This window comes from Somniosus microcephalus, chromosome 12 (genome assembly GCF_052327205.1).
Source record: "Somniosus microcephalus isolate GS21.2 chromosome 12, FLI_Smic_1.0, whole genome shotgun sequence".
Classification (NCBI taxonomy): Eukaryota; Metazoa; Chordata; class Chondrichthyes; order Squaliformes; family Somniosidae; genus Somniosus; species Somniosus microcephalus.
The window spans coordinates 139,830,865-139,844,722 of record NC_140998.1 but is presented as its reverse complement, the minus strand read 5'-3'; the positions used below and the strand labels follow the sequence as shown (position 1 = coordinate 139,844,722).

General features: G+C 57.1%; 1 protein-coding gene across 3 annotated transcripts in view; it reads right to left on the bottom strand.

Moving 5' to 3' along the window:
• pcnx1 (pecanex 1) overlaps positions 1 to 13,629 on the bottom strand; it is a 372,844-nt gene extending 359,215 nt beyond the window's left edge. Inside the window, exon 1 of one of the 3 annotated variants that reach the window (XM_086003620.1) lies at positions 13,165 to 13,629. In XM_086003620.1, the coding sequence (XP_085859746.1) occupies positions 13,165 to 13,317 (153 nt within the window). In that variant the 5' untranslated portion in view covers positions 13,318 to 13,629. The remainder of the gene's footprint in view (positions 1 to 13,164) is intronic. The other 2 variants (XM_086003621.1, XM_086003623.1) reach the window with 2 other exon arrangements.
• Between the last annotated feature and the right edge of the window lie 229 nt (positions 13,630 to 13,858).

Sequence of the window (13,858 nt, the reverse complement as noted above, 5' to 3'; positions counted from 1 at the left end):
TATCCTGCTATACAAGTCAAATATATGCTGTACCAGCTAAAGTGCCCGGCGGTGCCGAGGCTTTTTCGAGGGCATGTTGTTCTTGGGAGAGAGAGAGAGAGAGAGAGAGAGAGAGAGAGAGAGAGAGAGAGAGAGAGAGGAGAGAGAGAGAGAGACGGGGGGGGGGGAAGGGAGGGAAGGGAGGGCGGGGGGGAGGAGAGGGCGGGGGGGGTGGGGAGGAGGAGGGCGGGGGGGGAGAGGGGGAAGAGGGCGGGGAGGGGAGAGGGGGAAGAGGGCGGGGGGGAGGGGGGAGAGGGCGGGGGGGGGGAGAGGGCGGGGGGGGAGAGGGCGGGGGGGGAGAGGGGCGGGGGGGGAGAGGGCGGGGGGGGAGAGGCAGGGGGAGGGGGAGAAAAGGGGGGGAGGAAGGAAGGAGAAGGAAAAGGGGGGGGGAGAAGGAAAAGGGGGGGAAGGGAGGGGGGGGGAGAGGGCAGGGGGGGGGGGAGAGGGCAGGGGGGGAGAAAGGGGGGGGAGAATGGGGGGGGGGAGAATGAAAAGGGGGGGAAGGGAGGGGGGGAGAGGGCGGGGGGGGGAGAGGGCGGGGGGGGGGGGATGAGGGCGGGGGGGGGAGAGGGCAGGGGGGGAGAAAAGGGGGGGGGGGGAGAATGGGGGGAAGGGAGGGGGGGATGAGGGCGGGGGGGGGGATGAGGGCGGGGGGGGGGAGAGGGCGGGGGGGGGGGAGAGGGCGGGGGGGGAGAGGGCGGGGGGGGAGAGGGCGGGGGGGGAGAGGGCGGGGGGGGGAGAGGGGGGGGGGGGGAGAGGGGGGGGGGGGAGAGGGCGGGGGGGGAGAGGGCGGGGGGGGAGAGGGCGGGGGGGGGGAAGAGGGCGGGGGGGGAGAGGGCGGGGGGGGGGGAGAGGGCGGGGGGGGGGGGAGAGGGCGGGGGGGGGAGAGGGCGGGGGGGGAGAGGGCGGGGGGGGGGGAGAGGAAGAGGGCGGGGGGGGGGAGAGGGGCGGGGGGGGGGGGAGAGGGGGGAGAAGGGGGGGAGGGGAGGTGGGAAGGGAGGGAGGGGGAAGAGGAAGGGGAAGGGAGGGGGGGGAGAGGGCGGGGGGGAGAGGGGGCGGGGGGGGAGAGGGCGGGGGGGGAGGAGGGCGGGGGGGGGAAGAGGGCGGGGGGGGGAAGAGGGCGGGGGGGGAAGAGGGCGGGGGGGGGGAAGAGGGCGGGGGGGGAAGAGGGCGGGGGGGAAGAGGGCGGGGGGGGGGAATGAGGGCGGGGGGGGGGAAGAGGGCGGGGGGGGGGAAGAGGGCGGGGGGGGGGGGGAAGAGGGCGGGGGGGGGGGGGAAGAGGGCGGGGGGGGGGGGAAGAGGGCGGGGGGGGGGGAAGAGGGGCGGGGGGGGGGGAAGAGGGCGGGGGGGGGAGAGGGCGGGGGGGGGAGAGGGCGGGGGGGGGGGAGAGGGCGGGGGGGGGAGAGGGCGGGGGGGGGAGAGGGCGGGGGGGGGAGAGGGCGGGGGGGGGAGAGGGCGGGGGGGGGGAGAGGGCGGGGGGGGGGGGGGAGATGGCGGGGGGGGGAAGAGGGCGGGGGGGGAGAGGGCGGGGGGGAAGAGGGCGGGGGGGGGGAGAGGGCGGGGGGGGGAGAGGGCGGGGGGGAGAGGGCGGGGGGGGAGAGGGCGGGGGGGGGAGAGGGCGGGGGGGGAGAGGGCGGGGGGGGGAGGGGCGGGGGGGCGGGGGCGGGGGGGGGAGGGGGCGGGGGGGAGGGGGCGGGGGGGAGGGAGGGCGGGGGGGGAGAGGGCGGGGGGGGGAAGAGGGCGGGGGGGGGAAGAGGGCGGGGGGGGGAAGAGGGCGGGGGGAGAGGGCGGGGGGGAGAGGGCGGGGGGGGAGAGGGCGGGGGGGGGGGGGGAAGAGGGCGGGGGGGAGAGGGGCGGGGGGGAGAGGGCGGGGGGGGATGAGGGCGGGGGGGGGAGAGGGCGGGGGGGGAGAGGGGCGGGGGGGGAGAGGGCGGGGGGGGAGAGGGCGGGGGGGGGAGAGGGCGGGGGGGGGGGGGGGGGAGAGGGGGGGGGGGGGAGGGGCGGGGGGGGGGGGGAGAGGGCGGGGGGGGGAGAGGGCGGGGGGGGAGAGGGCGGGGGGGGGAGAGGGCGGGGGGGGGAGAGGGCGGGGGGGGGGAGAGGGCGGGGGGGGGGAGAGGGCGGGGGGGGGGGGAGAGGGGCGGGGGGGGGAGAGGGCGGGGGGGGGGGGAGAGGGGCGGGGGGGGGAAGAGGGCGGGGGGGGGGGAAGAGGGCGGGGGGGGGGGGGAAGAGGGGCGGGGGGGGGGGAGAGGGCGGGGGGGGGAGAGGGCGGGGGGGGGGAGAGGGCGGGGGGGGAGAGGGCGGGGGGGGGGAGAGGGCGGGGGGGGGGAGGGCGGGGGGGGGGGGAGAGGGCGGGGGGGGAGAGGGCGGGGGGGGGGGGAGAGGGCGGGGGGGGAGAGGGCGGGGGGGGGGAGAGGGCGGGGGGGGGGAGAGGGCGGGGGGGGGAGAGGGCGGGGGGGAAGAGGGCGGGGGGAAGGGGGGGAAGAGGGCGGGGGGGAAGAGGGCGGGGGGGAAGAGGGCGGGGGGGGAAGAGGGCGGGGGGGAAGAGGGCGGGGGGGGAGAGGGCGGGGGGGAAGAGGGCGGGGGGGGGAAGAGGGCGGGGGGGGGAGGGGGCGGGGGGTGAGGGGGCGGGGGGGGGAGAGGGCGGGGGTGGGAGAGGGCGGGGGGAGAGGGCGGGGGGGGGAGAGGCGGGGGGGGGAGAGGGCGGGGGGGGAGAGGGCGGGGGGGGGAAGAGGGCGGGGGGGGGGAAGAGGGGGGAGAAGGGGGGGGGGGAGGGAGGGGGAAGGGAGGGAGGGGGAAGAGAAGGAAGGGGGAGGGGGGGGGAAGAAGGGAGGGGGCGGGGGGGGAAGGGGGGGGGGGAGAGGGCGGGGGGGGGAGAGGGGGGGAGAAGGGGGGGGGAAGGGAGGGAGGGGGAAGAGGAAGGGAGGGGGGGGAAGAAGGGGAGGGGGGGCGGGGGGGGAAGGGAGGGGGGAGAGGGCGGGGGGGGAGAGAGGGGGGAGAAGGGGGGGGAGGGAGGGGGGGGGAGGAGGGCGGGGGGGGAAGAGGGCGGGGGGGGGAAGAGGGCGGGGGGGGGGGAAGAGGGCGGGGGGGGGAAGAGGGCGGGGGGGGAAGAGGGCGGGGGGGGAAGAGGGCGGGGGGGGAAGAGGGCGGGGGGGAAGAGGGCGGGGGGGAAGAGGGCGGGGGGGGAAGAGGGCGGGGGGGGGAGAGGGCGGGGGGGGGAGAGGGCGGGGGGGGGGGAGAGGGCGGGGGGGGAGAGGGCGGGGGGGAGAGGGCGGGGGGGGGGAGAGGGCGGGGGGGGGGAAGAGGGCGGGGGGGGGGGGGAAGAGGGCGGGGGGGGAAGGAGGGCGGGGGGGGGGAAGAGGGCGGGGGGGGGGGGGAAGAGGGCGGGGGGGGGGGGAAGAGGGCGGGGGGGGGAAGAGGGCGGGGGGGAAGAGGGCGGGGGGGGGAAGAGGGCGGGGGGGGGAGGGCGGGGGCGGGGGGGGGGAGGGGGGGGCGGGGGGGAGAGGGGGGAGAAGGGGGGGGGGAGGGAGGGGGGAAGGGAGGGAGGGGGAAGAGGAAGGGGGAGGGGGGGGAAGAAGGGAGGGGCGGGGGGGGAAGGGAGGGGGGGGAGAGGGCGGGGGGGGAGAGGGGGGAGAAGGGGGGGGAGGGAGGGGGGAAGGGAGGGAGGGGGAAGAGGAAGGGGGAGGGGGGGGGAAGAAGGGAGGGGGCGGGGGGGGGAAGGGAGGGGGGAGAGGGCGGGGGGGGAGAGGGCGGGGGGGGGGAGAGGGGGGAGGAAGGGGGGGAAGGGAGGGAGGGGGAAGAGGAAGGGGGGAGGGGGGGGAAGAAGGGAGGGGCGGGGGGGAAGGGAGGGGGGGAGAGGGCGGGGGGGGAGAGAACAGGGGGGGTGAGGGAGGGGGGGAAGAGGGGGGGGAAGGGGGGGGGGAAGGGAGGGGGGGAAGGGAGGGGGAGGGGGGGGGAAGGGAGGGGGGGGGAAGGGAGGGGGAGGGGGGGGAAGAAGGGAGGGGGCGGGGGGGGGAAGGGAGGGGGGAGAGAGGGCGGTGGGGGGAGAGGGCGGTGGGGGGAGGGCGGGGGGAGAGAACAGGGGGGGTGAGGGAGAGGCGGGGGGGGGAGAAAAGGGGGGGGGGGAGAAGGAAAGGGGGGGGAAGGGAGGGAGGGGGGAAGGGAGGGGGGGAGGGAATGGAGGGGGGGGAAGGGAGGGGGGGGGAAGGGAGGGGGGGGGAAGGGAGGGGGGGAAAGGGAGGGGGGGGAAAGGGAGGGGGGGGAAGGGAGGGGGGGAAGGGAGGGGGGGGAAGGGAGGGGGGGAAGGGAGGGGGGGAAGGGAGGGGGGGAGGGAGGGGGGAAGGGAGGGGGGGAAGGGAGGGGGGGGGAAGGAGGGGGGAAGGGAGGGGGGAAGGAGGGGGGGAAGGGAGGGGGGGAAGGGAGGGGGGGGGAAGGAGGGGGGGGGAAGGGGGGGGGAAGGAGGGGGGGAAGGGAGGGGGGGGAAGGGAGGGGGGGGAAGGGAGGGGGGGAAGGGAGGGGGGGGAAGGGAGGGGGGGGAAGGGAGGGGGGGGAAGGGAGGGGGGGGGAAGGGAGGGGGGGGAAGGGAGGGGGGGAAGGAGGGGGGGAAGGGAGGGGGGGGAGGGAGGGGGGGAGGGGGGGAAGGGAGGGGGGGGAAGCGAGGGAAGGGAGGGGGGGGGAAGCGAGGGGGGGGAAGCGAGGGAAGGGAGGGGGGGAAGGGAGGGGGGGGAAGGGAGGGGGGGGAAGGGAGGGTGGGAAGGGAGGGGGGGGAAGGGAGGGGGGGGAAGGGAGGGGGGGAAGGGAGGGGGGGGAAGGGAGGGGGGGGAAGGGAGGGGGGGAAGGGAGGGGGGGGAAAGGGAGGGGGGGAAGGGAGGGGGGGGAAGGGAGGGGGGGGAAGGGAGGGGGGGAAGGGAGGGGGGGGAAGGGAGGGGGGGGAAGGGAGGGGGGGGGAAGGGAGGGGGGGGAAGGGAGGGGGGGGAAGGGAGGGGGGGAAGGGAGGGGGGGAAGGGAGGGGGGGGGAAGGGAGGGGGGGGGGGGAAGGGAGGGGGGGGGGAGGGAGGGGGGGGAAGGGAGGGGGGGAAGGGAGGGGGGGGGAAGGAGGGGGGGGGGGAAGGAGGGGGGGGAAGGGAAGGAGGGGGGGAAGGGAGGGGGGGGGAAGGGAGGGGGGGGGAGGGAGGGCGGGGCCCCCCCCCCCGGGGTGAAGACCGCCGATTGCGGCTGTGCGAGACGGTTGGCGGGGCCCGGTTGCCAGGGTAACCGTTGACGCTCAGCAAGCCCCGCCCCCCGGCCGAGGCAGAGACACCGCGTCTCAGCTCCTGCTGCGCGCGCACCCTTTAGTAAGGTAGCGGCGCTGGGCTGAGGCCCGCCCCTGCAGCCTTCAAGTGGGGCCGGGAGGTGCCTAGCTCGGGCGTGGGTGCGGAGGAGAAGCCGAGGCTTCGAGGCCTACCTGGAAAAAACGGGGAAAGGTAGGAAAATTAATGAGATTAGATAAGTTAATTCGTTTCTAAATCATTTTTTTTTTTTTTTTTTTTTAAGAACAGTATGCGTTTTTAAAAGCAACGTTTTTTTTAAAGACACAGAAAGCGGGAAAAAGGAAAAGTTTGGAATCAAGATGGCGGCGACTCACCTCGGTTCAGAACGATAAGGCCCCGGCCACACGCCGCACCGATTGGCCCAGCGGCACACGCCAGCAACCCGGCGTACGATTGGTCGAGCTCGAGGTCACTCTGTCGCTAATGAGCGGATAATGAGATGCTAATGAGCGGAATGTTGAAGGTTTTTCGGATACCGCGGGCGCGATTTTAGCCCGGCCGAAACGTAAATACGCTTAAAACCGTCTCGGAAGCGTAAGCTTTCTTTGGAGGTGACGCGCGCGTAGGTACGCCCTGTAACTTTCGAGCGCATAGCCAGACAGACGCACACGCGATGACAGACAGAATGACAGACAGAAGTACCGATTTATATATATAGCTAGATGTAAAGAACATTTATACTCAACACTATTCTTACAAATTTTAAATCAAAATATGGAATCCAATTGGCTGGAAGAGGGGCCTTTCGGCATGGTTCAAGCTTGCATTCTGAAAATTAGTGTAGAAATCTAAAGAAAGTCCACTAGTGATCAAGGCTGCACACCGCTATCCTATAAAATAATTACAAAAATGGTTTTATCTGGTAATGTTTAGAAACACCATTTATTTCCAATTGAAATAAAGATATTCTCTTACCCAACTTTTCTACCCTTCCTTCTTCCAAAGGCACTGGCATCCCTCAGCTATCTTCATGTATGTTTGGACCCAAACAGTGAATGACTAGAGGCTATGCCCAAGCCAGATTTCGTCCTCACCTGACCTATATGCATGTTAATTTTCCAGCAGAAGGTAATTGGATCAGGAACAAGAACCCTGGCTGATTTTTACTCTCTGTAATCCAGAGGCACCAAGGCCAATTTGCACTGCTGTCCTGCTAGAATATAGACTGTAAATCAAACCTGGGACCTTCTGTTCTATGTACCACATCATGCGGTACATTTTCTTCCTGGTCACTGGGGGAACATGTTTTTTTCTAAAATAAAATACACATGGCTACCGTAATGACTCAGCAAGTTGATCCAGAGAGCGCTGGAAATTCCCAAGAAAAGCCAGGATGGCAGAAAGTTGATATGGGGAAAAGGAATCATTTGGCCAAATTGTAAAATAAAGATTTGAATTTAGCATGTGGTCCCCTGTATGCTGCAGGAAAATCGGTGGGGTGTACCTGCACGTTTTATCCTGGAATGGCGACTTCATGCTCTAATCACTCATCTGTCCTCCATACCAGCACAACACATAGCAACAGCATTCTCTGCAATCACTCTAGCTCATTGAATGAAATTGGAGATTTGGACTGGCTGACTACCAATTATTAATTTCTAATAAAGACATACTGTGCGCAAACAAAACTTTGAAATCGTCAATAGGGTGGAGGGGGTGGGGGCAGAACAGACAGCTCCAGCCCTCTTAGGGAAGTGTTTATAAGTGCAGGGACTAAATGACTATGATTTAACATGGGGGGCAGGAAGTGTTCAGATAACTTCTAACACTCAAGTTTTGCTCTTCTATGATACTACCTCAATCCCCTCATTTAAGTTTTAGCACTTCCCAACATAATTAATTCTACTGTAAATACTCTGCACAAATACACTGCACACATTAATGGCATGTTGTGCACTCTCTGGTGGAACTGGCTGCCTGCTTCCAGGTGACCCGGAAAATGGTCCAGCCTGAAAAGATTACGTACACTCCAGGCTTTTACGTACACTCCAGACTTTGACTCAACACATTTTCCGAAAGCTAGTCTCCTTTTCTATAATGCTCTTCCTCAGACAAATTTCGATGACTGTATTCATTAATATGAACTTGGCCGAATGTGCTTCCGAAAGAAAGATGCCCAATGACCTGTTCTGAACTCTGGAATAAGATACAATTGAGCTGATTATCTGGAACTCAGCAAAGACACTCAAAGGTTCGTTCTGGCCTGAATTGTTAGATTTTGCATTCTGATCCCAGGAGTTGCCAGACAGCTCTTGACCTGGCCCAGCCCACCCCACTCCACTATAATATTCCTTCCTTTATGTGCTCCTGGTTCAGTAAAATCTACCAATATTGCTTGTTTCAGAAATATTTGGAGTCTTTTCAAACAGATATCACATTGGTTTTGCTGTGAATGCTGTATAATTGTAGCTGTGGTCTACATTTGGGAATGGTTATAGTTTTCTTCCCTTTTATTGTTCTGGCCTTGCACGGCATCAACATTGTTCTCACTGCTGTAAAAACCTTCAAATTAAAAGTTTTAAAAAGACAAAGGTATTATTTTCCAGTAAAGCGTTCTTTGTTGATGTTAATGCAACTTGGGACTAGCATTATCACCATGCATTATTTTTTTTAAAACTCCAAGTCACATGATCTGAAGCAGCCCAGCAAAAGCATGTGACCATAATTCCAGCTATTATGTACAGATAGGCAGCAGCAACAGAAGATGCTAACCCAACAGCACATCTGGGAGAAATCAGGAACAAAACTCAACAGATTATACTCAAGGCAAGTGGTTTTCTGTGGCGCAATATCCTGCCATAAATCCCACTACTTTTGGCCCGAGAGTGCTGCTTTCCCTGTCAGTTTTGCAATTCACTGGCCTTTTAATATTAATTTGAATCAACAGTTTGCTTTAAAGTGCAAGTGTTCTGCCCCTCTCAACCTGTGCAAGAGTGAAGGCAATTTCCAGCTGGTGAGTGGAGTGCTTGTCAATTCTACAGCCAAGTGTTACAGTAACCAGTTGGAAACTTCCTCCAATGCTGAGGCACTTAAAAACATGCTGCTGATCAAAATTCGTCTCACCAAGTCATGCCTCCTAATTAGAGTAACATTTTATTAGTTGGAGACAAGTGCGCTCATAATCATTGTCCTGTGACTGCAGCTGGGAGTGCATGTGTGTGGATACCCAATAAGGATAAGATTGAGCCCAGCTGGGATGTGTCCTTCCCCCACTTCACTCAAATCGCTTGCTGATACTCATTAGCTCGACCCTGCCGCTAAGGCAAGGTACCAAGGGCTGCTGCCATGCAGGAAAGTGTACCCCAGCACAAGTAGCCGTCTCAAAGTGAGGGGGGGATGTGGCTAAGAGGAGAAAATAAGAGGAAGTTGGAAAACACTGCACTGGTGCGAGTAAAAAGGGTTACCAAATGCTACACATAAATGATCCCTCAAGCACTTGATGTAGGCATCAAGCAGGGCATTTCAAGGTCAACATCATTCTCTGGTCCAGCCACCTAGAGATAAGCATTTTCCCCTCCTCCAATCTGGCAAAGACTGGCGCTGAAAACTGAAGTGTAAAAATTAATTCAGACTCAGATTCAAGTCAAGATCAAACAAACATGGTAGGAAATAACAACAGAAAATGCTGGAAAAACTCAGCAGGCCAGGCAACATCCGTGGGGAGAAATAGAGTCAACGTTTCAGGTCGAAACCCTTTGTCAAGGGTTTGCCCCCGAAACGTTGACTCTATTTTCTCTCCACGGATGTTGCCTGGCCTGCTGAGTTTTTCCAGCATTTTCTGTTGTTATTTTGGATTTCCAGCATCTGCAGTATTTTGCTATCGAAACATTGTAGGAAGTTGATCGCACCAAATACTTCAGCTCCCCACTCGCCTAAAGGTGGCAACTCTTGCTGGAATAAGTTCTCAGTGACGCTCCATTGCCAGTGGCTATTCTTCATGTGTAACCCTGGATAGTGAGCTTCAGGCGGCCATTTAATCATGGGATCATCAGCGCTGAGCCCAACCCTGTCCTCAACCAACACTTTCTCACTTGCCAGCTGAAGAGATTGTTGCTGGATGATGAACGGGTTAGGGAAACCCAGCCAATTCTACCTTCGCTAACCCTGTCCTATCGTCCCATCAACACCCCCACCACCCCCTCAAAGCGAAGGCCAACTCCAGTGTCCTTACTGCTGCAATGGCAATATCAAAGACCAGCGATCAAACCTCATGTGTATGGCTCTGTGCCATACCATGCATTTAGTATTGAGCTGCTGGGAAGTGGGATTCTCTCCATAGTATCTCATTGTGTATGTGAGAAACAATTACATATATTAAAATAATTTTTCAAAACATTCCACTTCATAGTTAATTGAAAAAATACCATTTAATATTGATAGGAAATATCAGCATTGATCCCATTAGAGGATGCTAAAATTACCGTCAATTATTGAAAAACATTGATGAGATTCATGAGAAGCTTCCATGAAATACTACAGATGGGATTTCCCACAACATTAGATAAAGGCACTGTATAACAGTGAAACAAATGTTTTATAGTATGTTGGAGTCTTCATTTAATAGGAAATGTCAGATGTGACACAGAGACTCATGAAAATTGATGTTCACAAGTTCTATTTTCTCCCACTCAAGCAGCTATGGTACCAGAGCCACACAATAAATTTACTTGCCTCAGTAGCTGTCAGAATACACAATATACAATTACTTGACAGCTTGCCTGTCTAGTTATGCAAGCAGCTTCTCCAATTATCAACAAAAGATTTGCAACATGTGTGATGCCTACATCAAGTCAATCCATTATCTCAGTTTCCTTAAAAAGTAATAATTTCCCCTTTTTACATCCCTCTGTGCTTTGTTCCTGTTGAGCTGGTGTTGAGATACAAGAGAGTCGGCCAAGCGCGCGCCCTTTTTTTCCCCAGTCTAACCCTATAAAAATACAATTGATGCAGCCTGGCTGGGATTTGAGATGCAGCACATGTCTTCTAATTTATCCACTTCATTTGTCTCCATTTTATAAATGACATTTTGATGATTTATACTCTCATCAAGTTGAGGGATGGATAATGGTGATAGCAAGTGGAACACTTTCCCATTCAGGCACCCAGTATCAGCATCCACCCCTTGAAGTCCATCCATAGCACAGATTTGACACTGAGTATTCAAAGAGTGCCCGCCACTGTACCAGTGTGACATTTTTCCCTTTCCTTTACCTACCATCCTCCAGTCATAAATTTAGGGCCAATTGAGGCCTAAACCCACTTCCAATATCCATCTGAAAACCAGCATAATCCACCGAGAGCGTGCACATGTGTGTAAGCATAAGAACATAAGAAATAAGAACAGGAGTAGGCCATACGGCCCCTCGAGCCTACTCCGCCGTTCAGTAAGATCATGGCTGATCATGTGCGACAGTGAGTGAGTGCGAGAGAGAGAGAAAGAGCGCACACATGTGCGTGTGTTGAGGGAGTGAGAAGAGATCGAGGAGATTCGATGCTTCACTATTAGTGCCATCAAAGTTCACAGCTTTAACGCTATCACCTGTGAAATCAAAGTGGTACCATTTTCAAATGGTCCATGTGTTAGCGTTAATGTATCTCATCATCATTACGTTCCTGTGAAGCAAATATTTGGAAGTGCAGAAAAAGACAAAGTTGCTGCAACACACAATTATGATTCACATATTTTACAGTATTTTGTCCTTTACTAAAAGTAAAATTTTTAATTCTATTTCTACTGTTGAAACTTCATTTTTTTGACAACTCTGTTGAAAAATATCCTTTTTTTTTTTTTAAAGCACTGCCAAGCCTGACCTATTTTCTCCTTCACAGCATCAACCCCTCTGTCCTACCTCACTGCCTTAAAAACCCTTGTCCACAGACCCAACACTTTCCTTGTTGGCTGCCCGAGTTCCACCTGCACAAACTGCAACTCAAAAACTCCAACCGCAACGTGCTAACCCACAAAAACTCCCAGTCTCACATCCTCACTAGCTTCCTTTGGCTTCCCATCTTCCAATGCATAAAAATTAAAATTCTTGTCCTCCTTTGCAAGATGCTTCACAGTCTCACTCGTCCCTTACTGTACAATCTCCTCCAGCCCTACCTGCTAGCTTGTGTCTTCTAATCTCGCAACTATGCACCTCCCCTTCCCGGCACCGTCAGCCATCTTGGGCGCGCATTCTGTAATGTTCTCCCTAAATCGCTCTGCCGTGCTCTCCATTACTCTTCCCTCCTTCAAAAGCTCCTCAAAACCTGTATCTTTCACCATGCCTTTGGTAACCTGCCTAACTCTCTGCTGTAGGGCTCCAGCTCTGGTTTTGTCACATGTCCTCCTGCCTCCAACTGCCCCGTCCAGTCAAACAGCCTTTTCTCGCATGCCCAATATTTTTATATGAAATAAAATACATTTTAATGCCCCTATGGCATTTCTCCCAGTTTGCTCGCAGTACTCCAGGGCAATCCTGGCGGGCTGGCAATCCTACTTCACCGACCGCTCAGTGTTCACTTTTGCCCCTATTAAGCACTTTGGGATGTTTTATTACGTTAAACATGCTTGAAGCTGAACCAATGAATGCAGCTAGCAGCACACTGTACATGGATGGGTGCAACCATTACGGACATTAAACCAACCATGGAGCCCTAAATGTGCACATGGAGGCAAAAGATACACAAAGCCAAAATATATATATATTTTTAAACAAAAACACCTAGAAGATACTCTGCCCAAGCAGCTTTGGCTCGGTGTCAATTTCTGTCTCCCGTGAAGCACCTTGGGATGTTTTACTAGGTTAAAGGCGCTACATAAATGCAAGTTGTTGTTAGAAGGCCTGTTGCTATGGCTTTACTTTGACACATATCATTGCGGCCTATACCTTAATTATACAGGACTATACCTTTAAGTGTCGACCAACAGCTGTATACAGAAAATCTCACTGCTATTATTAAACAGCGATCATAACTCATAACTAGTTTTCTGCACTTGTGAAAGAGCTGTCATTAACACTCCATTCTCAGTGAGAATACCTCTTGTACAGCATACACAACACATCACCTCTTTTGTTTATTCTTACATGCCCATTTTCTGCAAGTATGACCTACTAAATGAATCAGGTGACATTACAACCAGTAATAAAACAGGAAAAACAAACAACACCAGCTGCTAAAATAGAGGCTGCAGAGATGACAGCAGAAATCAGAAAAATAATTTCAAAGTACTGTAGCTTTACATCCAAGACCAATGAGTTTAAATAAACAAACATAAAAAATCCAACATATTACGTTGAAAGGTTAATTTCATCTTGTTTACTGCAATGCTACCTAAAAAAAATAAAAACACAAATGAACCTGTGAAACAAAAAAGCATTTATCTAGGGAAAGACAACATTTTAAATCACCTCTCTATAACAATTCTCAGCCCAGTAATGTTTGACATTAATGGTCACATTAAGTAACTACATTTTCAATCCTAAATATTAAGAAAAATGATTCCTCCTTTGTATTTCAGCTAATTTCACAACCATTGGCATTTATACATTTTATCTTGTTGCTGTCTTTTTATTCCAGTACTGCCACAGATGTCAGATTAGAATTTATTTATTTTAGATCAAAGTCCCATATTATTATTACTACACAGTCTATTTTGTTGGAGGGGAACTTATATATATATATATATAATATAAAATATATATAAATAAATATAAATATATTTATTTATATATATTGATAATGTACCTACACATACACATTTTTTGAAACCCCAATGATGAATTTCAAAAAATTCCAACTGATTATTAATAAACATGTACAGCCAAATACTCACCATATACAATGTGAATGGGAAACAAAGGAGGAAGAGCCAGATGTAGAGATGGAAAGCATTCACAAATGTGTTTTGATGAGGATCGTAATACCATCCGCCAGTGATGGAAGCCCACACTCCCTGTCTCAGGATTTGTAGAGTCTGAGACCCCATTTCTGTCCATAAATCGGTCTAATGGTATCCCAGCGGTATGAAAGCAGGAGCCCGGAGCCCCAGCTATCCTCCTTTGTACGTGTAGGATGCCGCTGTGCTGGTTGCTGCTGGCTCCAACTTACTACCGACAGCCATCTTGTCGTTGGGCAACAGCGGCAGCTGGGATGACTCCTGTGGTCCTCCAGCTCCAGCTATGCTATCCCGGCAGCGCCCGGGGCCACCGCTTGGTAAACAGCAACGTCCGCGGTCCAATAACGAAAGCCATTCTGGAGAGCTCTGCCAACGAGCGTGCAATGAGCAAGAGGGACAGACCCCACTTCCGTCTCCTTGTGACGACTGCGCTCTGCAGCGCTACCTTGAGGCAAAATGACGATTTTTACAGGGAAGTTGTTGACGGCTTGCTCCATCCTGAGAGCCTTTAAAGGAGAAGACACTTGTCTTCGTCGAAAACAAAATATGTTTAACAGTTTTTTTTTACTTTATTTGCTCTGGCATGAAATGTCATTGCATTACAAAAACGCTATTGCATCGCTTCCTGTGG